At 44.2% G+C, this 27,699-nt stretch overlaps 1 protein-coding gene across 10 annotated transcripts in view; it reads right to left on the reverse strand.

The window, feature by feature from the left end:
* Window positions 1-12,447: 12,447 nt before the first annotated feature.
* Window positions 12,448-27,699, reverse strand: part of REV1 (REV1 DNA directed polymerase) — an 89,303-nt gene continuing 74,051 nt past the window's right edge. For 8 of the 10 annotated variants that reach the window (XR_015062185.1, XM_085896991.1, XM_085896998.1 and 5 more), the window contains 2 exons: window positions 21,156-21,286; window positions 17,323-18,052 (listed from right to left, as the gene is read on the reverse strand). Coding sequence is in view for 8 of the 10 variants with exons in the window: in XM_085896991.1 (XP_085753117.1) it covers window positions 21,181-21,286 (106 nt within the window). In the remaining 2 variants the exon portion in view is untranslated. Of the gene's footprint in view, window positions 13,028-17,322; window positions 18,053-21,155; window positions 21,287-27,699 lie in introns of those variants that run through there. The other 2 variants (XR_015062184.1, XM_085896992.1) reach the window with 1 other exon arrangement.

The raw sequence follows: 27,699 nt of genomic DNA on the forward strand, positions 1-27,699 counted from the left end.
CACACCGCGGGTGGACCCGTGTTGCAGGGAGCGATGCTGACACCAACACCAACAGAGGAGCCGACCTTCACTCTGGATGTTTCAGGTAAGAAGCTTCCTTTCTTAGTCGACACGGGAGCCACTCATTCCACTATTGCAGCGAAGGAACTGCCAGGAGTTGAAAAATCCAATACTGAAGTACAAGTAGTACGATTAGGGGGTAAGGTACAGACACTAAAAGCAACAACACAATTACCAGTACGGTGCGGACCTTTGCAGGAGAAACATGCCTTTCTTCTCACAACCACTACGCCAGTAAACCTGCTAGGTAGAGATTTGTTGTGCAAGCTAGGATGCACGATAGCATGCACGAAAGAAGGGGTTTATGTTGATATTCCCAGGGATGACACATTTAGCAATGATGATCCTGATGACACCGCACCCGATTGTTTATTGGTGGAGACTGCCAAAGGAACCGATTAGAAATGATTTGATATGTCTAGATGCTATCTTAGACGAGAATAAGGAAATGCAAACGTGGCTAGACAATGCACAAGTAACGATACACACGTATTATAATCCTCCACATTGTACAATTTATTATGATGCGGGAGGGAATGATACTGAATTTGCGGAGAAAATTGCTCCGCATTTGGAAACACGCAATGATTTGTTGATTTGCCGCCTAATGGTTGGTAAGGAAGGCATCGCAATGGAGGTTAAGCTCACAGACGAGCAAAAGCAGTTGACAAAGTATCCGCCGGGAGTAACCTCACATGCAACAATGACTACAGCAAAGGGATATCACCCAAAGGATTTGGGATTTATGGTTTATCGCCAACAGGAGGCAGCAGTGAGCTGCACAGAAACAATGTTGCACTGGCAAGTGCAGAGGCTGGAGAATAACGAAGGATGGATTTGTGATTTTCTATAAAAGGAGATACAAGGACTGGTGGAAGAGGTTAATTTACCACCAAAGCGTGAAAAGGCATTGGAGATGATGAACACGATAGAAAAGGTGGAAAATTTGATGGGAGAGGTCCCACAACAATTGTGGACCAAAAATGACAATGATGTGGGTCGAATCATTGGAGCAACGCCCCTCGTGGTTAAACTCAAATCGGGAATGCCTTGGCCAAATGTGCGCCAATACCCTCTCCGTAAGGAGGCAGAGGCTGGTATAGCACCAGTAATTAAGTCCTTGAGGGAACAAGGTATAATTGTGGAAACTACAAGTCCGTGTAACACACCTATATTGCCAGTGAAAAAGCCACAGAAGGATAAATGGAGATTTGTCCAAGACTTGCGAGAAGTGAATGAGATAATTCAAGGTGTTCACCCTGTGGTACCTAGCGCAGAGGGGTTAATAACATCTATTCCCGCTAGCTCCACCCATTTCTCAGTCATCGATTTATGTTCTGCATTTTTTAGCGTACCCATTGATAAGGAATCGCAGTTTTTATTTGCCTTTACATACAAAGGCCGTCAGTACACATGGAAAGTATTGCCTCAAGGGTTTGCAGATAGTCCAACATTATTTTCGCGTGCTCTGCACAAGGATCTAGAAGATGTTGTTTTCGAAGGTAAATCAGTGCTGCTACAGTATGTGGATGACTTGCTAATTTGCTCCCCAAACAAAGCAGCGTGTACAACAGATACGCTGCAGCTGCTGCGGGCGTTAGCAAGAAAAGGCCACAAGGTAAACAAGGACAAACTGCAAATTGTCCAGGAAAGGGTTAAGTATCTGGGACACCACATCTCACACGGAAAGAGGGAGTTGGACAAAGGGAGGATAACCTCGATTGCGGAAGTTCCCCGCCCTCGTACAAAGAAGGGGATGATGCCATTCCTCGGTATGGCAACTTACTGTAGACAATGGGTTGTTGATTATGCAATCCTGACGAAGGAACTGCATGTTGTGGTAGGAAAAAACCAGCCACATCAAATTGCGTGGAATGAGAAGATGGAGGAATGCTTTACAAAATTGAAAGCCGCACTCTCGGCGGCCCCCGCTCTGGGGCTACCAGATTATGACAAAACGTTCTTCCTTTACTCTCATGAAATGAAGGGATTTGCACAGGCTGTGCTAACACAATCGCACGGTGACCGCCAACGACCAATCGCATATTTCAGTCGGAGGCTGGACCCGGTCGAACGCGGCCTACCTCTTTGTTTACAGGCAGTGGCCGCAGCCAGCTATGCAGTTAGGTGCACGGCAGAGATTGTAATGGGACACCCTCTTGTTTTAAGGGTTCCCAACTGTGTTGCGGCTTTGCTCACACATAAACAAACACAACATTTAACCAATACACGTTTGATGCAGTATGAGACGACTCTCCTACACCAAACGAATCTACAGATTGAAAGATGCAACGTTCTTAATCCAGCCTCTTTGCTGCCAACGGAAGACGAAGGCGACCCACACGATTGCACGGAGGCGATCCAGGAAGTATCCACTGTACGCCTGGATCTAAAGGATCAACCACTAGAACGACCGGACCTCACCTTGTTTGTTGATGGTTCGGCATATCGAGGACTAGATGGCTCGAGGCATGCAGGATACGCTGTGTGTACAGGTAACAAAATAATGGAAGCGTCCCGTCTGCCTTCTCATTTTTCCGCCCAGCAGGCGGAATTGTGTGCCCTTACTAGGGCCTGTGAGCTGTCTGTCGATTCTGCGGTGAATATATATACTGACTCTAACTATGCCTTTGGTGTTGTCCATGACAAAGGTGCGATATGGAAAATGTGAGGGTTTCTCACCTCTGCAGGAACACCGATAAAGAATGGCAGTTTGGTTTCCGAGCTGTTGAAAAGCATTACACTGCCAGCGGAAGTCGCAGTTATTAAATGCTGTGCACACCAGAAGCTGACAACTGACATTGACAAAGCTAATGATAAAGCAGATAAAGCTGCAAAAGAGGCGGCGAGTCTGCCTGTGCCTTCGATAATGCCAGCACGATTGGCGAAGGAGCAAATCAAGCTGCACCAATACAGCTTGTCAGACATTATTGCAATCCAAGCCGCTGCAACACAGGAGGACCATGATAAGTGGCAAGCAGCGGGAGGAGCAGCGGATGACGATGTACTTTGGTCAAACAGTGGGAAGGTAATAGCACCTGTTGAAATCCTTCCGTGGCTTGCAAGCATGGCCCGTTTGAATGGACATGTGTGCAAGAGGGGGACTGTGAGACAATTACAAGAATCATGGTATGCCCCAGGGATTGGGAAGATAGCATAAGGGGTTTGTAAAACTTGTCAGGTATGTCAACAACACAAAAGTGATAAGATAGGGCAGCCGGGAGCTCACCCGGCTCCCTGGGGTCCTTTTGTGCATCTACAGATAGACTTTTTTTTTTTTTTTTTTTTTGTATACCTTGGTCGAGGCTCGTATGAGAGCGAACACACAACTCACAGCAAGGAGGCATGAGACAAGAGGGGCGGGAGTGGAAGGGACAAAACATTGGGGAACAGACACAGGTGAACTGTGGAAGGGAGAGGGATGGGGATGGGACGGGGAACATGGCGAGGAGAAGATGGACATTACAGGGACTTTCAGGAAGGAAAGCAGGAGAATTGAAGGAAGTGGGCTTGGGTGGATTATCGGGGGTAGAAAAGATCGAGGATTTGGATGGGGGAAGATAAGAGGTGGTGGTGAACAGCTGTTTTGAAAGCCTGGAGGGAAGAATGGGAAAGAATAGAGTGAGGAAGTTTATTCCAAAGGCGGGAAAAAAGAGGAATGAAAGAGTGAAGATGAGCAGTGATTCGTGATTTTGGTAGTTTAACCAGAATGGGGTTGTTGGCGGACCTTGAGCGCCCTGTGGAAATGTGGTTGGGACAAATCGCAGAGAGAGCAGGGGGGGCAAGGCTGGAGAGGAGTCGGTAGAAGACAGAAAGACCACCGACTAACCTGCGGTGATTGAGTGAGAGGCCCAAAGACTCAGCTTCATTGCGGGAGATGCCAATGATCTTAAAAGCCCTGGTTTCGACAGCGTGAAGTCGAGAAAGGTGGGAGGCAGGAGCACCAGCCCAGAGGGGAGAGCAGTACTCCATCAGGCTACGGACAAAAGCTTTGTAAGTGGTCAGGAGCTCAAGAGGGCCGAGGAAGGACTTTGCACGACGGAGGATTCCCAGTCGGCGACTGGCTTTTGAGGCAAGGTTGGAAATGTGACTTTCCCAGGAAAGGTCATGGCAGATAGTGAGACCCAGAAGCTTGAAAGAAAAGACTTCTTCCAGAGGATTGTTGAGAAAGTGGATGGGGGGTTTTGTAAACGGTCCTTTCGAAGAGACATAGTGAGAGTGTGAGATTTGTCTGGATTGAAAGACATGTTCCACGTGTTGGACCAGTTTGTGATTTTATCCAGATCTGCAGTGAGCGAAGAAGCTGCTGCTTGCCGGTCTGAGGGATGACAGATGGTACGGCAGAGGGTGGAGTCATCGGCAAAGAGAAATAGAGGATTTTCCAGAGAGTCCGAGAGATCATTGATGAAAACCAGAAAAAGAACAGGGCCCAGAACGCTACCTTGAGGAACTCCAGCCTGCACAGGAAGAGGGGATGAAAGAACTCCATTTAGGGCCACACGTTGACTGCGACAGGAGAGGAAGTCTGCGAGCCATGAGTGGAGATGGCCTTGAATACCATGGGAAGAGAGTTTGGTGAGTAGGGCAGGGTGCCAGACTGTGTCAAAAGCACGTGATATGTCCAGGGATACGGCTCGGATTTCCTGTCTGGCATTGAGGACCTCCATCCATTGGTGGGAGAGCAGTAGCAGCATATCCAGGGTAGAGTGACCTGGTCTGAAACCAAATTGATGATTGGAAATCAAGCCATTGGAGAAGAGGAAGGATTTCATGTCTGAAGCGATGATGGATTCCATAACCTTGCTGATGATTGGGAGAAGGCTGATTGGTCTGTAGTTACAGGGATCTGTTTTTGCACCTTTTTTATGCAGGGCAGTGATGTTAGCAGATTTCCAAGCAGATGGCAGATGACCTTGGGAAAATGAGAGGGTGAATAGAACAGAGAGAGGGTGAGCAAGAGCAGAAGAGCAGGCTTTGAGGACACGTGGGCTGATGCCGTCTGGACCGGTTGCAGAATCTGACTCGAGGTTTGAAAGCAAGCTCTCCAACTTGTCAGGAGAAAAGGATACAGAGTCCAGGGACAGTTTGGTGCGACTGGGTAAAGTGGGTAGAGATAGTGATGGGTTTGGGACACAAGATTTAGCTGCAAACACCGAGTTTAGACATTCAGCTTTATCACGTGTGGAATCAGCAGTGCGGCCATTTGAGGTAAGGGAGGGGATGGAGGGGGAACATACACCAGAAACAGATTTGATTAAACGCCACCAGGATTTTGAGGAGGGAGAGAGGTTTGAGAGTTCAGACTTGAGATGAGAAAGATGTTGTTTTCTGGCTCTCCTGAGGGTAGATACACACTTGTTCCGAGCTTTGTGGAAAGAACTGAGATTGCCCTCAGTTGGGTTTGCTTTCCATGAGGCAAAGGCAAGTTGTTTCAGGACAACTGCCTCGCCACAAGCTTCAGTAAACCAAGGGCGGGAGGAAGGGTAAGACAACTGAACACGAGAGGGGATAAATCTGTGCATGAGGGAGAGCAAGTTTCTTTGAAAGAATTCCCAGGATGAGTTGATGTTTGAGAAAGTAGTGATAGGAGACCAGTCTGTAAGTTTGGTGGCTGCTCGGAGACCCTGCCAGTCGGCTTGAGTGAAATGCCAGACTCGACGGCGGTGAGGTGGTTCTCTGATAACAGCCAGAGAGATGTCCACTTTAACAAGGACATGGTCAGAAGAACCAATTGGAGCGAAGGAAGAGCAGCAGATATTGTCAGGGAAATTTGTCAAAATCAGATCCAGAAGAGATGGAGTACCATTGGTTGAGATCCGGGTCGGGAAGTTGACCGATTGAGTCAGTCCCAATGAGTCACAGAAAGCTTTTGCTGATGTCCCATGGCAGGTGAGAGAGGTACCCACACCTAGCCAACTGGCGTGATGACAATTGAAGTCGCCACATAAGAGGAAGAGAGAGTTTGGATGAGAAGATAGAAGATGGTCCATGTTTTCGGAGAGTGAGGTGTAGATGGAGTCATCACTGTTCGGTGGACGGTACAGTACACATATAAACATGAGGTGGGAGTGGAGGGGAAGCCGAAGCCAGAGGTATTCCTGGGGGTGTGGGGGAGTGAGAGCAGTGCAGGGAGAGTGAGGAATAGAGTCTTTGATGAAGAGAGCAACACCTCCACCAGGAAGAGGCTCAGGTCTGTCATACGGTAAGAGGGAGTAACCAGGGAGAGATACTTGGGAGTCAGACACGTCTTGGGAGAGGAAAGTTTCTGTTAGGCAGATAATGTCTGGTTTGTCAGTGGCAACCTGCATGGAAAGATCTGAAAGGTTTGAGCGAAGGCCCCGGATATTTGAGGTCCACACTTTTAATGAAGAGGTAGGGGAGGAGGCTTTGGGTGCAGGAGGTGGAGGGGGCGGGGGAGGGTAGGATGAGGGACGAGGGGGGGAGGTAAGGAGGGTTGCTGAAGGAGTGTGGGGTATTGCAGAATAGCGAGGGGAGGGGGCCGAATGAGGAGGAGAAAAGGCTCTGTGGTGCTGGGAGAGAGGGGGGACAAGAGACAAGGAAGATGGCAGTTGAGGATTTGAGGAGGTGGAGTGAAGAGATGGAGGTGAGAGGGCAGTGGAGGGAGGCAGGTTGGTGGATGAGAGGGGGGCAACTTAGAGAAGGAAGAGTGAGGGGGATGAAAGGTGGGAGAAAGGTGAGGGGGAATTTTTGAAAGAGGTGAGAGGGAGGCTTGGAGGGAGAAGAGTGGGATGGTTGCTTTGAGAGTGAGAGTGAGGGGTGAGGGGGGTGAGTTGGCACTGAAGTTGGAAAAAAAGAATGGTTGATGGAAAGCGAGCATCCATGGCAAACTGTGGTTTTTAAAAGTTTTAGGTCAGAGATGCGATTTAACACAATTCTTGATGGATGCAATGAAGGCGAATTCAGAGCATGGAGAGAAGAAGCGCTGTAATAGTTGGATTTTTTAGGCAAGGAATGAAGGAGAGATCGAAATGAGAGCAGTCTGTTAAAATAGCAGAAGAGTAGTGCATTGTGAAACAGTAAAGAGTACCACATGTGTGAGAGAGGAAGATGAAGCATTATAAGATCGTTTTTGTTGTTAATATTAATGTATGAGAGAGTTCAACAGATTAGGTCATGGAAGTGTAAAAAAAAAAGAAATCGAGGAAGACGAGGAGGAAGTTAAGAGGAAGAAGAAGTAGCAGAATCGGGAGAAGGTGAGCATGTTGTTGTTGTTGTTGTTGGGTATATATATATATATATATATATATTTTTTTTTTTTGAGATGAGAAAGATTAGTTGTGAGAATGGGGGATGTTTGGAAAGTGGGGAGGATGAAAATTGAAGGTAATGGGAGGATAGAAATTGAAGGTAATGGGGAGAAAAAACAAACAAACAAACAAACAAAAAAAAACGATCGAACACCGAGTGGAACCGGTAGGCCTCAAGCCTAGGACTAGGCCTCAAACACCAGGTAAGAACGTCGACATAAATACTCACAAAATAGCACGATTTTTGAAACAAAACCGAACTAGGAACACACATTAACATGTAGGTGAGAAAATTAAACAGTTAAAACGGGACAAATAACAACCGGAACTTAACTTTGAGGACGTCAGCAGGGAGCCCCGAAGGAGACCTCTTGCCGCTCAAAACCGGAACCGTGATTGACTTTATAAATATGCCGCCATCATGCGGATATGGAAATGTCTTGGTAGTGGTAGACATGTTCACTAAATGGGTAGAGGCATACCCATGTACAAAGGCAGATGCTGCACCGTTGTGAAGCACTTGTTGAAAAGCTTCTTCTGCCGATTTGGCATCCCTCATAAAATATCACATGACCAAGGAGGACACTTTACGGGGGAACTAACACAGGCAGCGTGTAAATCGCTGGGAATAAAACAGGCATTTCACTGTGTTTATCACCCACAGTCAGCTGGCGCCGTGGAAAGACAGAACGGTATCCTAAAGAACAAGCTGGCGAAACTAACAACGGAAAACAGGGCTGAAGTGGCCAGATGCATTACCCTTGGTACTAATGAGCATGCGATCCACAGTGAACCGGAAGACAGGGTTATCCCCTCATGAAATACTAATGGGAAGGCCGATGCGGCTTCCCGTGACTGCCCCCACCAACATAAACAAATTGAGTATTGCAATGATGGATGAAAACATGCTGACATTCTGTAAACAGCTCTCCAGGATCGCGAGGACGATACACACAATAGTGAAGGAGGCCTTACCCGAGCCAGTGGAAAGGCCGTATCACACCTTCCAGCCAGGAGACTACGTGCTGATAAAGCACTTTACAAGGAAAATGGCCTTGGAACCACGGTGGAAAGGACCGTTTCAGGTATTGCTGACCACCCCAACTGCCATAAAGTGTGAAGTTAAGCCTGCTTGGATACACTTCTCACACTGCAAACTTTCCATCCCAACAGAGGAGGAGGTTGCGCAAGAATGAACCTATTACAGCAAATCCTAGTTGCTACAATTGCCCTCTGGATGGGAAGCTGGGAAGTGGAAGGGCAAATTGATAACTGGACAATCCAACCCATCCAACAGAGGGGGAAAAGAGCAATTGGGAACCACACTGAACATTTACACGAGTTGGGAACACATGGGATAAATACATTCTTACTTTTGTCGGACAAATATGCTACATTGAGTTATAAGACGAAGTGCTGGGTGTGTGCTTATCTCCCGCACTCCTCACAAACGGGTTTGCCATTATCTGTGATCCCACTTGAGGAAACAGACTTATGTAATACTGCTTGGTACCACAATTTTAATTTGACCAAAATCAGTAACACATCATGTATCAATTGGAAAGGTGCGTGGTACCCTCCTTATAATCTAAAGAAAAGACCTCCGTACTTCAGAATCACATATAAGCGAATGGGGTTTCTCTGCCTTACTTGGACAAAGCCTCATGCCAGATTTCAGGCAGGGAACTCCACTTGTAACATATCCATCGAGGTAAATGACTTACCAGACAACAAGAAGGAGAGAATGGAACATATCCGAAGATTGCATCTAATGGCACATATTTCGTATGTGGGTATAGAGCCTACCCGTGGTTGCCAAACAAATGGGGTGGTTCATGTTACCGAGCTTATGTCATACTGCACATGCGTTTGATCACTGGCCCATTCTCTGAGATAAATCAAACACGACGTAAGAGAGCTATATCAGGTGGGGAATATGCAGAAATGATAATTTTCCCCAGATATGGGGCCTGGGTGGCAGGAAGAGAACTTATCAGCATGGCATCGACATTGGAAGTAATGGGAAACGATACCGCTGATGGGCTTGAAAAAATTAGCGCAGAGTTGATCGCATTAAGGACTACTGTAATGCAAAATAGAGTAGCTGTGGACATGATTCCAGCTGAGAAAGGGGGAACATGTGCTGTAGTTGGCAAAGAGTGTTGTACGTACATCCCAGATAATTCAGAAAACATTAATGACCTCGCGGGTCACATAAGAAAAGAGGCGAGCAAATATAAAGACTACAGTAGTGATAACATGAGTAGCTGGTTAAAGGGACTGTTTGGGGGTTGGGGAGGAAGTGTTTTAAGGTTCTTCATAACAATCCTGACAATCATCGTGGCAGCCTTTATATTACTGATGCTTTTCAAGGTAATTGCCCAAAAGGCCATTGGAAAGTGTTTTACAGGATGGACAACGAAGCCCAGTGCCCAGCTGGTACAGACGGAGATGGTTCCGGTGACCTCTGCTGAGCCACTGCCGTCCTCAACCCTCCCTGCACTTACACCTACCCCCCCCCCATTCCAATACTATGTACCCCACCCATGTCACCCCAACCCACGAACAATGAAACATATTGTAGCCTTGAAGTGGTCGCTGACCCATTACTCAGGCTTCCTTCGAGTGATGAACAATTGCTTCAACTCACATTAGACGAATGTCTTTCGTTACTTGCACCAATTGTCGGGCGAGGTAGAAATACCCTTTGATTTGCCTTGTTGGCAATTTGTGCCTTCATTATACTCTGGCTCGCAGTTAATCACATATATATTTGCTTTTGTTCATAAAGATCATATTCTGGTATACCTTGAGATAGATTTTCTTAATTGGTCATAAAAAGCATTAAGTGGTTAATATGTAATCAAAGACTTAATGGAACGTATACTCCTATATAACTTCATTCTTGTTTAGCCATGAGCAATTCTTGTACGAACAGCATTTGGGAGTGCTTGGCTTCCTTATATTCGATGTTTAATTGTTGAGATATTTTCCAATTTCCCTTGCTGAAGATTTGGGGTATTGGTGGACCGGTTGGAAAGTGGGTAGGAACCCCCTTTCGGGCTTGGGGGCGCAGGTGGAACTCCCGACCGTCATGGACCATTTGGAGCTAAACATAAGAATGGCCCACCCATTGGGGGTTGCTGTCTGCTGACCTGCCGGCCTGCGGATGCTCCTTTTCTTCATTTATAGTTTCTTTTCTAAATGTTTCAAAGAAACAAGAGGAGGGAAATGTCGGGGATTGAATGTACTCTAACAGCAACCAAGCATGTTTTTAGTGGTTTGTTAAACTCTTGAGCTAATTGGAAATAGGGAAAGGATAAATCTTCCCAATGTTTATCTGTGCACTGTTAAAGAACTTGTTTTGCCAGCCTAAGGGCTGGCACTGTTACACCACAGCTGGCCTTGTTGACTGTTTGGAGTGGCCTTTCTGACCGGGCAGCTGGGCTGCCTGGAATCTGTTGGATTACTGCCCAGAACTGCTAAAGCCCAACAACATGTAGGAAGCTACCTTGCAAATCCTGATAAGGGAAGGAAGGGAGCTGTTTCTGAACTCTCTGTGCCCTCTTATCAGCAGTACTGGCAGGAGAATGCTAAAAAACTAATGAATGGTAACAAATCCTCTTTGACAAGCAGTCATTCAGAGGTCACAGTAAACTGAATATAAGGCAGTGCTGAAAGCCAGCTCACCAGAGGATTAGGCTGGGTGGACTATTGTGTTCAAAGCCTGTTGTCTCCATATACATACGTCTGATGTGTAATAAAACCTTCTCTACCAAGATCAGTGGGAACAAAGCTTGATCTTAATCAGTGTGGACCTCACCTGGATCTCAACACATGTGCCTTCTCGTTGAATTGTTTGCATTAGCAGGAACAATTATCTGGGTGGCAGACGGACGGTTGCTCTGTGTGGATTATGCGGTTTTACTGTGCAGGACATAATCCGCGGCGATCCTCACCATAACAATATAGTGTGTGTATATATCGTTTTAGCCCTTTCACTCAATGGTAAAGAATCACTGAAAAAATTCTCGGATTTGGATCTTCACCAAAATCAAATTAATTATTCCTTGTTACATACCCAACGTGCCCACCAAGTTTTGTCTGAATTTGTGCACAAATTTTGAAAATATCCTTATTTATGTCGGTTTTGGCCTAATCTCTCAATGCTTACACACAACACCTTAATGCTGTCACAAAAACAAGTGGCTATTGTCGGGATAAAATAAGCTATTTCATCACTCAAATGGATGCCAAGCTCTTGTGGTCTACCAATGTTAAGCACGTCACTTACTTTTTTCCATAGACAGTTGATACGGTGTGATTCCGCCTGCTTCATGGCTTTGATGTATTTTTTTCCAATTATCTTCTGAGTTATTTTCTTGTTTGTCAGAAGATATCTCAGGCTGTCAGCTGAATGGAATTTCTCATTGGCAGTTAATAAGCTGGCTTAGGTTGGCAGCTTGGATATTCTTTGGTGGAGTGCCATTTTCTTGAGCGCATCAAAACTGACAACTTTATACTGCCGATGAGTCAACCAAATGCTGTTCAGATTGTCAAATTCCTTTTAAATACAGCACTCTAATCTATACTACAAAAGTGAATTTGTCTACATACAGTATTTGTTTACACTGGGCCACTCAAAAGTCATGCCTCACAGGGATTTGTTTCAACCAGCACCCTGTAGGATTCTGAATATGCATTACAATTTTTCCATGTACTGTATTAATTAAAATCACTCTGGGATGTGAATTTTGGGCCACCCTATATATTTGTTTGTTCATATATGCTTCAAAAACTAAACAAGTACTGAACCAAATTTTGCATGTTGCCTAAGTATGGCTTCTGTCTGGGTAGCATATCTGAAGGAGGGGGTTCAAGGTGGGGGAAGACCCCCAATTCTCTCTTTTTAAATATGTATCGTATAATGCCACTTGGTGGTATCCAGTGTTACAAATCATCTTCTTATACAATGAAAGTTTAAACAACATGATTGCATCACCGTGTTGTTGAAATCCAAGTGAGAATAATTCAAAATGCTTAATTTCACTCATTTTAAGTGGAGGTTCAAACCAAAGCACTGAGCTTCACAGCAAAGTTGAAGTGATTTCTGCTCACAGTGTGTGTGTGTGTGTGTGTGTGTGTGTGTGTGTGTGTGTGTGTGTGTGTGTGTGTGTGTGTGTGTGTGTGTGTGTGTGTGTGTGTGTGTGTGTGTGTGTGTGTGTCTGTGTGTGTGTAATATAAATGAAGGTGATTGATGATGTTAGCTGATGATGTTAGGTGATTCATCACATTGATGAAGGTGATTAGTTAGCTGACTTCCAAGCTGATGGAAGATGGCCTTGGGCAAATTATAGAGTGACTCGAGCAGAATGTTTGTGAAGTACAACATGTTGTCTTACGGTTAAATCAATCAGCAAAGTGATGGGTAAAAATGCCGAGTGGTATATAAAAATGCTGTAAGCTTTCTTGAAAGATTTTATCAAATGCACATTTTTCATAATCTTTTTGGGGTTTTGGTTTGGCAGGCTCAGTTTCTATACGGTAATGTTGTAAATGCATGCTCAAATCCTAACCTCATTGGGAGGGCAATGGCAACCTGTTCATTGAACTTGATTGTCCTAGAAAGCTGCATTGGTACAGTTGTACCGATAGAAATTGGACTGCGACCTTCAGCTTTGGCACCTTGCTGGGAAAACCTGCAACACAGAGTGTTATTCCACACCTTGCAGTTGTTGTAACTGTTGATACACAGCAGGCACATGTGACTTAGGAATTAAATTGTTGCCCTTGTTAGCCCAATCCTCCTAGTGTGCCAGGTATCCCGGAAAATAATCAGTTAATGATCTTGAGTGTTGTCCTGAAAAGCACTCCATTAAAATCTAAAAGATGTTCAAACCCCAATGCATGCTCCGATAGCAATGCAGATCAAATCACCGCAAGATAGCACGCTTCTATTCTCATTTTGTGGGAATTGGACAGTTTTGCCTGTTGCATCAAGATACAGGCCAGCACATTCACGACATGGGAAACCTTGTACAACTCTTGTATTGTCCTTGAGGGATTTAATTTTTAACCCTCATGAGGTTCTCAAGGATACACATTGGTTTGCATGTGATATCCACTCGTGTTGCAAATAATCTTTCTTGTCTGCTCAAACAGCCCAGGGTGAATGGAAGTTAACAGAACTTAGCCTTCCTTTGAGTTGATTTCACTGGTTGCTTTGAAGGTCAAGGGGAATCTTGTTGACTGTACAATGAAGCAAGATACCTATTGATGGACAACGTTCTTGACTTTTTTTCTGACAAACATGAATGAATGAACAGGATAAAAGGCAAGACAAGAGGAAACACTGAAACTATCAAGTTCGATGGTTGGGTTAAGAAAGGTCAATGGAGGTAAATAAGGAACATGGGACAAAATTGCGGATGACAAGAAATGGTGGTGCACTGCTTGCCTGAAGCCCTAGAGAGAAGAATGAGACAAAACAACCTCTGGAAGATGGTTGCATATATATTAGAGAAAGCTGAGTTTGTGTCTGTCTGTATGTGGGTCATAAGCCCCGCCCATTGTACAGGCCATGCCCTCCAGCCGTCCAGAAATTGCACCGGCTTTTCTCTCTCCACGTAGCTCAGATTGTTTTAAAGGCTTCATGTACATTTGAAGACTGAACAATGCATCTTCTATCATTAAATGAAGATACCGTTTTGAGGAATAAAGTAACATTTTGATTACAACTCAAGGTGGTTAAACACCCACCCGTGACTAGCTCCCGGCGTTGTTCCGAGAGGGTCACGACAGAATTGTCCATTCCGGTGGGCAAGGCGGCCGCCATTCGAGTCGAGCGGCCGATCGCACGCCGGCGGGCGTGAATTCGCAACAATATAAAGCTGAGTTCGTGTCTGTGGGTAGATGTGTGGATCTGAACAAGGTTCGTTTTCATTACAACGAAAATACTCATGCACTGTATGCTGTTGAGATATCCAGTGGTGTGTTGTTACCAAGCAGCTCGCTAGCACTTGCCAAGCCAGCCGTTCCTTAATCTTAATGGTTTCTAACAGAGTGCTGAGCCATTTGGCAAGCGCTCTACAAGAAACTTGGTAACTGAACACACCTCAGATTCATGACATGGTGATGAGGATAAACATCTATAGGATCATTATTTCAGCCATATCGATGAATTTGTCCTTCAAGGGATGTGGTGGAAGAAGGCAGGGGAAGGGGTAGGGTAGGAAGAGGGACCTGATGTTGCCCGACAACGCCGAGTACCCCTGCCAGTATACACACACACATATATATATATATATATATATATATATATATATATATATATATATATATATATGTGTGTGTATCTATAAATATATATATATATATATATATATATATATATATATATATATATCTATTTATCTATATATATATATAATATATGGGAGAAGTGAGGAATAAAATTAAAAGAGTTGAGATATTCAATCAGCCTGGATTTTGGATGATTAATCAGGAGAGGGTTCGTGGAAGAATCCTTGCATCCTGGGTGAGATAGGGAGGGTCAGAGGACTGAGAGAGTGTAGGAAGCAATATTGAAGAAGCAGTAAAAATCAAATTAATAAAAAAGACCACTGACCTGCCTGCAATGTAAAAGCAACAGACCTTGTACTTCAGTCTCATCAAAAGATATTCTACAGAATTCAGGAGAAACGGATGTTATGCTGGGGCACGAGCTCATCGTGGAGAGCAGTGCTCCATTGAGCTATTGAAAAAGGCTTTGTATTCCATGAGAAACTCTGATTTTCCAAGGAAAGACGTGGATTGATGGAGGATGTCGAGTCTGAAGCCGACTTTGGAGGCCAGCTTTGCCTTGTGCCTGCCTCGGAAGGTTCATGGCTGATGGTGAGGCCTACAAGATCAATAGACTGAACCTCTAATTGGAAATTTCCAGGATTGAAGGACATGTTCCATTTATCAGATCAGAGTCTAATAATTTCCAGATTACCAGAGAGAGACGAAGCTGTTGTCTGCCTCGCAGAGGGATAGGATGCTGTATGGCACAATGTCGAGTTATCTACAAAAAGGAAGATAGGGTTTCTTGAACATCGGAGAGGTAATTTCTGTAGACAAGGAACAAGGCTGGGCCCAAAACACTTCCGTGGGGGAGCTCGAGCCTCCACTGGGAGAGGGGATGAGAGGGCTCCATTGATGGCAACACTATGACTGCATGGGTGGAGAAAGTCAGAAATCCAGGAATGAAGGTGGCCTTATATGCCTTAGGTTGGCAACTGAACAATATTTTCGATTTCAGGAAAGATATGTGGACTTAAAAATGATTTCTTTTAAGTCATGTCAAATTTGATACGACTTGTTTGTTGCCGTTTCAGTGCTATATTAAGCCTGGTGTTGGCTTAACCGTTAAGGTGGCTGCCTTAAGATCTTAGGGTGTTGAGTTTAAGCTCCTGTTGTGCTGTAAACCCACACAAGGTGGGTCGACTCAGCCCGTCATCCTCCTGAGGTCAGCCAAATGAGTACCAGCTTACTGGAAACAGGGGGCACTGCATCAGTGGCACAGCAATGATACAACCAGCAGCCACAGGCTGCATACAAAAAGCATCTGAATTGGCTCATTAATGGTTTTGGTTTATTAATCCGAAGTTTTGACACTTTCAATGTGATTTTTGTACTTTCTTGCATTTTCCAATGTTTGCCATCTTTATTATTGTTTTGTTGATTTACATTTGTGCCGTGCAAACTTATTGAATTAATAATTTGAATGAATTTTGGGAAAGTGAAAGGTATTTGTCCAAGTCCGAGCTTGACAAGCAAAGCGGGATGCCCGAGCTATGTCCAGGGAGACGGCCCTAACCTCTTGTTTGAGATCGAGGGCATCCAACTATTGCTGAGAGAGTAGCAGAAGCATTTCCAGAGTTGAGTGACCGGGATGGAATGCAAACTGATGGTCGGAGATCAGACTGTTTGAGAACAGGAAAGACTGGACATCAGAAGCAATGATGGATTACATGACTTTGCTTGTAATTTTGAAGCAAGCTCACTGGCCTGTAGTTGGTACGGTCCGTTTGGGCATCCTTCTTTTAGATGGGAGTGATGTTTTCTGATTTCCATGCAGAGGGGAGGAGGCCAAAGGAGAAAGACAGACTGGATTGAGCAGATAGAGGGAAGCAATAACAGTGGAGCAGGATTTGAGAACATGGGCAAATGATGCCATCTGGGCCCATTGCCGAAGCAGGGTCAAGGCTGGACAGAACTTTCTCTACCTTCTCAGGTGAGAATAGCAAGGCATCCATCAGACAGTGGGGACAAGGGGATAAAATGGGGATAGAGTAAAATGGGTTGGATACATGACATTTGGAGGTAAACACAGGGTTTAAACATTCTGCCTTACCTTGGGCAGAGTGTGCAGTAATGCTGTTTGAGGGAAGGGAAGAGATTGAGGGAGAGCATACACCAGCAACTTCATTCATTACCCACTTCATTGTAGATCATCACATTTGATGGTACATGCATGATTCTGCGGTTAAAAACACTTTAATTCCTTGAGCTGTTGAGTGTAGGTTGGTTTTCTGTAGGCCATTGTTTTGAATGGCCCATCCACTGAAAATAAATGTCCAAGCCGACACCAAAAGGTGCTATCTGAAGTATCCCCGCATTTAAATTTGTGTGTAAGTGTGGGTTGATGAACAATTAATGTTTCACAATATGACCACCCTCGATCACAAAAATTCGCAGTTTTCATCATTCGGAGACAGCGCACTATTGTGTGTGCACACCTCCCTGGCCTTGTCAGTCACTCTCCTTAACAACTCGGTTTCAGTTCGCTCCTAATAAATAGACTTACTCCTCACAATGACCCAACAAGCCAAACAGCTTTGCTCCACTAACATAGCATCAGTGTCTTGGCACATCTGATGGTTATCAGGTGGCTAAAATGCTGATGTCATGTGTTTGCAAGTCAACTCTTTAAAAAAAACAAACAAAAAAAAACAAACGTATAACTGTATTTGTTGAAAAACAAGAAAACTTTTCTCCAAACAAACTCCGCTTTTGATGAGTGTATTTATCAGACGCGATATTTTTGTTGCCTACTTTAATTCATAGCTCAAATAACAGAGGGCAAATCATTCACAAGGGATGAGAATCGTTTATGAAACGTATTTTGCTGAACAAAAATAGACTTTATAAGAAGCTTTCCTTATTTAAATCACACAATTAACGTAAACAATTGACCCGACACACAATCAACATTACTCACAAGAAGAAAAATATTTACAAGGCTTACAAGGAACTTCAAAAAACAGAGGATGCCATCAGGCCCTTCGAGCTTGCACAATCAAATTAATGCACAAAGCTGTACTGCTATGCTTTTTAATAACTGTGGCTAACGAAACAACTTTCCTCAAAGAAAGAGCATCGAAGATTGGTTCGAATAGTCTTTAAACCTCGTCTGCCTAAGCTGTCCTCTCGGCATTCGTATGCAGCATGTGGCTGTGGGTTATCACCAGTTCTTGCAGGGGCATGCACGGTGGTGCCGCTGATGCCAGTGCCCCATGTAGGTTAGAACAGGAATTTGGCCAGGATGCTGGTGATAGCTCACCTACTCTTCATGAAGGGCACTCTGGAATCTTTACCGTCCACCAACTCATGCTGGCAGACGGGATGCCCAGTTTAACGTCCATCCGAGGGATGGCGCACACATGGATGTCTCACTGTGCCTGAAAAACACGAGAATGAGAGTTTATAACTGGGCCAAGATTTGAACCCAGACTAGACAGCTCAGAGGTGAGTGTGCCCATCTCGAGCTCGACTATCCTGCAGCCCAGGTGGACGATTGAAAAAAAAAACATTATATTTATATCATTTGGGGAGAATGCACACCATGTATGGCAGAGACTCAGTGGCATATCCTATGTGCAATGGCCTCATAGTTTCCACGTCCTGAACTACCATCTATTAAAAAAAAAACTGAATGAATTTGGAATATCGCGATTCTTGAACCATCCAAAATGATATTCATGGAGGGATTTTCAAACCGGCTTTGTGCAGATTCAAAATATCATAATCACTCGTGCTGTACAGTACACTGTGCTTTGTTTCACAGTCGTTTCCTATTGGCGATGAGGCATACCTTGACTGACACAAACTGCCAAAAAAAATTAATGGCAAAGAGGGCAACATCAAAATTGTTCACAGTGATGGCAATGGAAACGTAATTTCAGAAAGTACAACAGAAAAGAGGAATATTGACTGACATCAAGACATTTTATATTTTGCTTGGACACCAGGGACCTGCAGATGAGACAAGAGCGAGAATTGCTTTGCAATACATGTCCCCTACTGTTTCCAATGGATGTTTGTTTATTTGGACGGTGTGTAATGGCATGTTCGGTGCCAAAAATAATAAAAAATAACCCAATATACATACACGAAGTAAAAACATGCGTACGACTCATGTGCATACAGTGGGGAGAACAAGTATTTGATACACTGCCGATTTTGCAGGTTTTCCCACTTACAAAGCACGTAGAGGTCTGTAATTTTTTTTATCATAGGTACACTTCAACTGTGAAAGACGGAATCTAAAATAAAAATCTTGAAAATCACATTGTATGATTTTTAAATAATGAATTTGCATTTTCTTGCATGAAATTTGTATTTGATACATCAGAAAAACAGAACTTAATATTTGGTACAGAAACCTTTGTTTGCAATTACAGAGATCAGACGTTTCCTGAAGTTCTTAACCAGGTTTGCACAGACTGGAGCAGGGATTTTGGCTCACTCCTCCATACAGATCTTCTCCAGATCCTTCAGGTTTCAGGGCTGTCGCTGGGCAACACAAACTTTCAGCTCCCTCCAAAGATTTTCTATTGGGTTCAGCTCTGTAGACTGGCTCGGCCACTCCAGGACCTTGAAATGCTTCTTACGGAGCCACTCCTTAGTTGCCCTGGCTGTGTGTTTCGGGTCGTTGTCATGCTGGAAGACCCAGCCACGCCCCATCTTCAATGCTCTTGTTGAGGGAAGGAGGTTGTTGGCCAAGATCTCGTGATACATGGCCCCATCCATCCTCCCCTCAATAAGGTGCAGTCGTCCTGTCCCCTTTACAGAAAAGCATCCCCAAAGAATGATGTTTCCACCTCCATGCTTCACGGTTGGGATGGTGTTCTTGGGGTTGTACTCATCCTTCTTCTTCCTCCAAACACGGCGAGTGGAGTTTAAACCAAAAAGCTCTATTTTGGTCTCATCAGACCACATGACCTTCTCCCATTCCTCCTCTGGATCATCCAGATGGTCATTGGCAAACTTCAGACGGGCCTGGACATGCGCTGGCTTGAGCAGAGGGACCTTGCGTGCGCTGCAAGATTTTAATCCATGACGGCGTAGTGTGTTACTGATGGTTTATTTTGATACTGTGGTCCCAGCTCTCTTCAGGTCATTAACCAGGTCCTGCCGTGTAGTTCTGGGCTGATCCCTCACCTTTCTCATGATAATTGAGGCTCCACGAGGTGAGATCTTGCATGGAGCCCCAGACCGAGGGAGATTGACTGTTATCTTGAACTTCTTTCATTTTCTAATAATTGCGCCAACAGTTGTTGCCTTCTCACCAAGCTGCTTGCCTATTGTCCTGTCGCCCATCCCAGCCTTGTGCAAGTCTACAATTTTGTCCCTGATGTCCTTCGACAGCTCTCTGGTCTTGCCCATTGTGGAGAGGTTGGAGTCTGATTGATTGAATGTGGACAGCTGGCTTTTATGCAGATAATGAGTTCAAACAGGTTCAGTTAATACAGGTAATGAGTGGAGAATGGGAGGACTTCTTAAAGAAAAAACTAACAGGTCTGTGAGAACCGGAATTCTTACTGGTTGTTTGGTGATCAAATACTTATTTCATTCAATAAAATGCAAATTAATTATTTAAAAATAATACAATGTGATTTTCAGGATTTTTGTTTTCGATTCCGTCTTTCACAGTTGAAGTGTACCTATGATAAAAATTACAGACCTCGACGTACTTCATAAGTGGGAAAACCTGCAAAATCGGCAGTGTATAAAATACTTGTTCTCCACACTGTATATTGTGGTTATATACCTGGGATCATTCAAATTGCACTGGGGCATGGACTCACACCCAGGCCTAAGGCCAATCTGTGCTGCTTCATGCAATGGCGGCACATTATTTTATTGGGGTGGAGTCAGGCCAGCAGTCCAGCCAATGGGTGTAGAGCAGTGGGGTGGAGTTAAGGCAGCTGAACACTGACCCGTGCATAATATGAGATATTTTCTAAGTCTAAAAAGGGCATAACTCTGTGAAAAATTGATGAAACGCCCTGAAACTCGAACTTGTTCTGTAACTTATCGTAATAAAGCCATGTACCAAGTTTCGGTTGAACAAGTTAAATGGTATGGGGAAAAAGTCAGAAAAACCACAGGTGGGACGGACGGACGGACAGATGGAGAGCAAACATACAGTTCCCTCCGGTAAAACTGGAAGGGGACTAATAAGTTATGCATGTTGTTAAAAAATAACTTAAAAAGCACAAGTTAAAATAAAAATTTATTTTCTATGCATTCATTTAATGAACAACTACTAGGAACTTGTTTGGTTTGCACTTTAGAGTCATGACACAGAAGAAGGAGAAAGATCCTAATATAGCATAGATATGAAAAGGTCAAAACAAATGGAATAGTTTAAATAAGCATGCTGCATTTTGATAGCAAACTGGCCATAGCAAGCCATACTTGTCACTCAATAATTATCAGAAGCTATTGCAAAAGTGGCACGATTTAGTCGAAAATGCAACAAGAGCAATGGAGTCTTACATCGAGGCCATTAGTGGATAATGGCTCAGATCTTCAAAGGTGCACCGTAATAGTCCTTCACAGCACACTGTACAGAGTCCACAATAGTCCCGAGAGCTGTGTCCCATCCACCACCCACCTGCGCGGTCACTCTGTCAATGTACAGATGACAACAGTGGCCCTCGTCAGAATCAGGAGGATAAAAGGTGATTTCACTGCAATAACCTGTCGTTTTTAGAGCCAGTGATTTTCCATTTCTAGAAAGCCTAAATTCCGTTTCACATTAACAATGGAAAAAGAAACATTTATTTATGCACTTGATTTGAAAAAAAATTACAATTTTACTCAAGTTTCCACACCTCAAATCTTCCGTGATGCCCCCAACTCTTTCACAGTGCCCCTGGGCGTTGTATTTTGCCACAAGGAGACTAATAACATGAAAATAAAATGACGAACAGCAGGTGGGAAAAGAGGAAAGACCACAAAAAAAACCGATGTCTATGCTCATCTACAAATGGCCTACCAGACGTGGCAGTATATACATTGACATCAGTATACAGGGGTTAAGCCTGGCATTTGACTTGGTGGTTTGGGTGGCTGGCTTGAGATCCTATGGTTCTGAGTTTGAGCACTGTTGGCTGCCGAATTAACAACCAGGTGGGGTTGACTCAGCCTGACGTCCTTCTGAGGTCGGCAAAATGAGCACCAGTGTATGGCAATAAATAATAGGGGCACTGCATCAGCGGCATAGCTCAGAACGATGCAACCAGAAGCCTCAAGGCTGCACATGAGTGTGTGTGTGTGTGTGTGTGTGTGTGTGTGTGTGTGTGTGTGTGTGTGTGTGTGTGTGTGTGTGTGTGTGTTTAAACAGGGGGGGGGGATGCCATTGCTTCCCATGCAGATTTGAATGTCTTCTATTACATACAAGTGGTTGAAGACTGTCACCTCTGATTGGTCAAATAATTTTCATTGGTAAAGTAATCAAAAAATTTTGATTTTTAAAATTATTATCTTGGGGTCAGGCAGAAGCGAGTCGGGTGAGGGAGAAGTGAATTTGGTTGGGGGATAGGAGTCGAGTGTTGATGGGAAAAATGAGAACAAGGGGGGGAGTGAGCAGTGAAAGAGGTAGGTGTGCATGTGTGTACACACACGATGGGGACAGCAGGCTATAGTTGTAGGTCCAGCAGATGTAAGAAGGAGGTTGGAAGTGTTGTGTGTGCAGGAGACCAAATGGAAAAGAGACAGGGTGAGGAGGTTGGTAGGACGATACAAGGAGTAATGGTGTGGGAGTAACAGTATCAGAAGAGATCAGCAAGCAGGTGGTCAGAGTGGAAAGATTCAGAGGGATGGATAGTTGTGGCATGGGTGGTGATACAGAGGAAAATTGTGAGGGTTATGTCAGTATATGGGCCACAAACGGGAAGGACTGGGGCAGATAAGCAGGAATTCGGGGACGCACTGGAGATGATGATGGAAATGGTGGAGCTGGAGGTGTTGCTGTGCATTGCAGGGGACTTTAACGCACACGTGGGAATCGTGGAGTCAGGTGAAGAGGAATGTGGTGGTAAATTTTGGTGGGGAATGAGGAATAGAAAGGGTCAAGAGCTGATGGAGCTGATTGCAAGGAATGGGATTGGCCATAGCTGGTTCCTTCTTTCAAAAGCAGGAAAGCCACAAGATTACCTATCAGAGTGGATAACATAGAACAGAACTGGATTTGGTGGTGGAAAGGAAGCGACAGTTGTGGAGGGTTGAGGATTGTAAGGCAGTGGTGGGAGAGCATGTTACCCCCCAGCACAAGCTTGTGGTATTTGTGGTGAGGATGAAGAAAAGGAGGTAGGTTAAAAGCAGGGGTCAGAAGATTATTTGGTGGGGGGAATGTCCTCATGGAGTACAAAGAGAGTTTGAGCAACTTAGCGAAGAAGCGGAAGGTTTGGAGGAGGAGTGGAAGTAGTATGGAGAGGCGTTTACGGGAATTGCAGAAGTTTGGGTGGAAGGATGTCAGGAAAAGTTGCATTGTCGAGGGATAGAAACCAGGTATGGTGGACGGAGGAGGTAGCGAAGGCAGTTGGTGAGAAGGAGGAGGTTTAGAAGAGGATAGAGAAGATCAAGCATAGAGGGAGGCAGCCGGGTGAGGGGTTGCTGCACCTGTATGGGCAGAAGAAGAAAGCAGCAAGGAGAGCTGTGGAGAAGGCGATGAATGATATGGAAGAGGATTATGGGAGGAAGATGATATAGAAATTGGCTTGTGGCAGGGATGAGGATGGTAAGGACATGAGTGGGGTTGTGGGGGGGGGGGGACTAAAGATGGTGGTGGGAGGCTCGTGACAGAGAGGCAGTATTGAAGGTGTGGGAAGGATATTTCGAAGAGTTTTTGAACCAGGAAGGAAGCAACAGCAAGCTGGAGCTACCGTGTTATGTAGAGGGGAAAGTGGAGTTTGCGAAGATCAAAGAGGAGTAAGTGCGAATAGCAATGAAAAGGATGAAGAAAGGAAGAGCGCCAGGCATTGATGAGGTGTGTACAGAGAAGATCATTGCACCAGAAGTCAGAGTCAGTTGGACGAAGAGGCTATTGAAAATAGTGTCCAGAGGGTTTGCCCCTACCTGGATGATGGCCAAACGATTTCCCTTGGAGACTTACAGTCGAGATTCTCGGAGATTATGGCGTGCGCGCACGGGAAAGAACAGCCACAAGGATGGAGCAGATGTATGCACAGCACAAGGGGGTTTATATCGAACCCACAACAGATTTGCGTACACCAGCAAATTAAATAAACACTGATGTAATAAACAGAAAAATCAAACAGTTATAATGGAAAATTAAGAAAATCAAAAAAAAAAAGAAAAACAAGACGTGAGGTAACTTAAATCTAAATTCCTATTCGAGGAGTCTCCGCACTCAGACACAACAAAGGACAAGGGGGGAAGATAAAGCAAAAGAAAAATCCCTTCTTTATTCTGTAACTTAGCTTTGGGTCCAGAAATGATCTTTTATGAGCTTCAGGGTCGAGCCGCGTCATCTTGCGCAGCGGGAAACCGCGCCCAATATGGCGCCAAGCTGCTATCGTTGCGGGAAGCGTACGGGAGACAATTTGTGTGGATCGTCCCTTCATCAAGAGAGCCCACAAGCTGTCGTGAAAGTTCCTCCTCACGAGTGGGCTGGTCAACGCCGCTCCCCTTCAAAATTCCGGGCTCGCTCGCCCAGAATAGCACAACACAAGGCTTTGTGGGACAACTCACATGATACAGCCCAACAGTCGATGACTAGCGTCTTGCTCCATCACGTGGCAAATTCACAGCACGACACGAGAATTGTGTTGCTTTATTTTGTCGACACGAGAAGGCCTCAAGCATAAAGTGAAAAGATCCTGAAAGCTGAAGAATGCCAAAGTTGTACCGTGATGACGAAGAACCTCAGAGAGATATTAAAAATCATCCCTGGGAATATCACTATAAACGAACTACAGTTGGAAACCATTCATTCCACATTCTGAAACCCACATTTGTAGATACCAATCACACACACACACACACACACACACACACACACACACACACACACACACACACACACACACACACACACACACACACACACACACACACACACACACACACACACACACACACACACACACACACACACACACACACACACACTTTGAGACCTGGGAGGGATCCGTTCCACCTTCTGAAACCCACGTATATCATTAAACTTCACAGCTTGGTCCAGTGGATCGTGACCCCTTACCGAAATGAAGGTGGATACTTTGAGCCCACCCTGGAAGGACTCCATTTCACATTCTGAAACCCACATGTCGACACACACACGCACGCACACCGTTTCATTCTGGTAGTACAGGTTTATACACATACACACGCATAAAATACATAAAATCGACAAACACAAAGATTCACTGTGAAACACAGTTTTTTGAAAAAGGAATTCAAGTGGGAAATTAGAAAAAATTCAATTGAAAAATATGTCAAGACCCAGAACACAAAATGTCAATCAATGCTCGATACCTTCACAACCAGATCACGGCAAACATGTGGTCGGATGGACCTTATTGTTACCTCCAACAATGAAGGTGGAGGTTATGTTTTCATCCCTTTCTGTCTGTTTGTTACTTGCAAAATCGAAGATTTTTCAAGTATATTGGTTCGTCGATTTTGTTATACTGTCTGTCTGTCTGTCTGTCTGTCTGTCTGTCTGTCTGTCTGTCTGTCTGTCTGTCTGTCTGTCGCCTGCAGGTCACAATTTTAAACCGATCTTCACGAAACTTCACCACTTGGTGGAGTTTGTCATCAGGAACAGGCCTATTGTTTGAGGTCAAAAGGCCAACAACTTCGTTGAGATTTCTAAAACCCTCAATTTTCATCCGATTGACTTGAAATTTGAAGAGGATATATATTTTAGATCACTGAATTCAACCTGCCAATTATTTCTGGTCAACATCGACTAAAAGGTCAGCATAGTCCCAAGGTCAACAATTAAGGTGGTATTTCAAAAATCCTCAAATTTCATCCCATTGACTTGAAATTTGAAGAGGATTTGCATATCAGGTCACTGAATTCAACCACCAATTATTTTTGAGGTCAAATTTGTTTTATGGATTTTGCAAGTATCGTGCTCTGAATGACATCATCTTCTTGTTTGCTTGTTTGTCTGTATTGTATGTGTACAGGATATCTCAAAACGTTGCGGACGAATCTGAATGAAATTTTGTGGACAGGTTGGGTGTGTGACAAGGACAAACTTATTAGATTTTGGTGAAGATCCGGATTCAGATCCGACTACTCGAATTTTTAAAGTGATTCTTCACCATTGAGAGATGGGGCCAAAAATGATATATAGCACGATATCTCAAAAAGTGGATGGCTTCAGATGAAACTTGCTGGAAATGTGTGTGTGTGTCTGACAAGGAATAAGTGACTCAATTTTGGTGAAGATCCGAATGTGGATCTGATAATTTTTTAAGTGATTCTTCACCATTGAGAGATGGGGCTAAACTAATATAATCGCACAATATCTCAAAAAGTTGTGGACGTATTCGGATGAAACTTCGTGGACACGTTGGGTGTAACAAGGAAGAATTGATTCAATTTTGGTGAACATCCGGATCTGGATACGAGAATTATTACATTTTTTTAAGTGATTCTTCACTATTGAGAGATAGGGCCCAAACGATATAGTAATGTATGGCATGATATTTAAAAAATGTTTTGGGGCCCCATATGTTCTCGTGGATCAGGCATTGCATGGCAGAGGTATGCGCTCTACCGAATGCCCTTCTAGTTTTTACACATGTGTCGATGTCAAAGTTAGGGGTGGATAATATAAAATGAGATCGAATAAAAAGGTAAAACAAAACGATGTCCTGCAAAAATAAAATAGCACATCTTTAGCGGATGAGACAACTCCCGAGGCACCAACCGCACGACACCGCAGGGCCCAACACAGGCGTAGATACATACATACATAAATATGTGCGTGTTAAGCAAAAGCCTGGGTGACCAGTATCTGCTGCCACAGAGAACTTGCCCATCTCATCCATCGTTTTCAAAACCATTCACAACATGGCATCCAATCATAAAGTAGTCTCGCAGAGAGAGTGCTAATAAAAGCTTAATGAAAGATTTCAAATTATCAGAACGCTCTGCTCTCATGGATGTTGCTGCTTTAAAATGCATTACTTGGCATTAAAACGACCAGGAGAAGTCAAGTTTCAGCAGAATTGGAGAGAAAAACTTGAAGGAGAAGAAAAAGAAAAACAATTTGTCTGTTTAGCTACTGGTTTGCTCTTTTAGCAATGCTTTTTACACCTGTTAGGAGTCGTTGTCAGTGAAGAAAATACCCAAGAATGTAAGATACAGTAGGTCCTTATAAAGGCTTATTACTCGATCTTCACAGAGATTTTAAGACATCAAATTGTTCAAGGGCCATACCTTCATAGAAAGTGCCACCACATTCTCTTATAACATATATCATGGTTACCATTCATCGTGATTGCCAATCAAATATGACATGTAAACATGTGGGTGTGTGGATTTGTTTATTGCTGAGTTTCTGTGGCCAATTCAACAGAGCTCCTGTGGAAAGGAAGATTATTTAAAGAAGATTGTGACATCTTTTTTTATTATTATTGAAATTCGCCTGAAACAAGGCTGAAAGCCACTATTTGTAAAGGGCTACAAAGAAAAAGAAGACAAGGAAAAACTGGGAAAACCTTCACCGAGTCCTGAAACAAGTAAACCCCTTCACAGGGACCACTGTGCAGGAGGGGGTAACTCGGCCAGGTGGAAAAATGTATTTTCCTACCCCCATTTCATGTTTTTTTAGGAAACACCATATCTGTACTAGATGGCCATTGGTTCCCCAAGGGAGCTCAACAACCCTTTTTCAGGAGTTGTTTTTCATCCTGGCAGGGTGTCACAGTCACCGTCTTCACTAGTAAAACCAGTGAGGGGTGTCGGTTTAGTTGCCGACAACCCGACCATGCGGCAGGTAGCACTGGGTTACATGTTACCAGTGGCAGTCCCAAAGACTGACCTGACTTGAGAA

This window comes from Eptatretus burgeri, chromosome 10 (assembly GCF_056783735.1).
Source record: "Eptatretus burgeri isolate ZD-2024b chromosome 10, Ebu_testis_v1, whole genome shotgun sequence".
Classification (NCBI taxonomy): domain Eukaryota; kingdom Metazoa; phylum Chordata; class Myxini; order Myxiniformes; family Myxinidae; genus Eptatretus; species Eptatretus burgeri.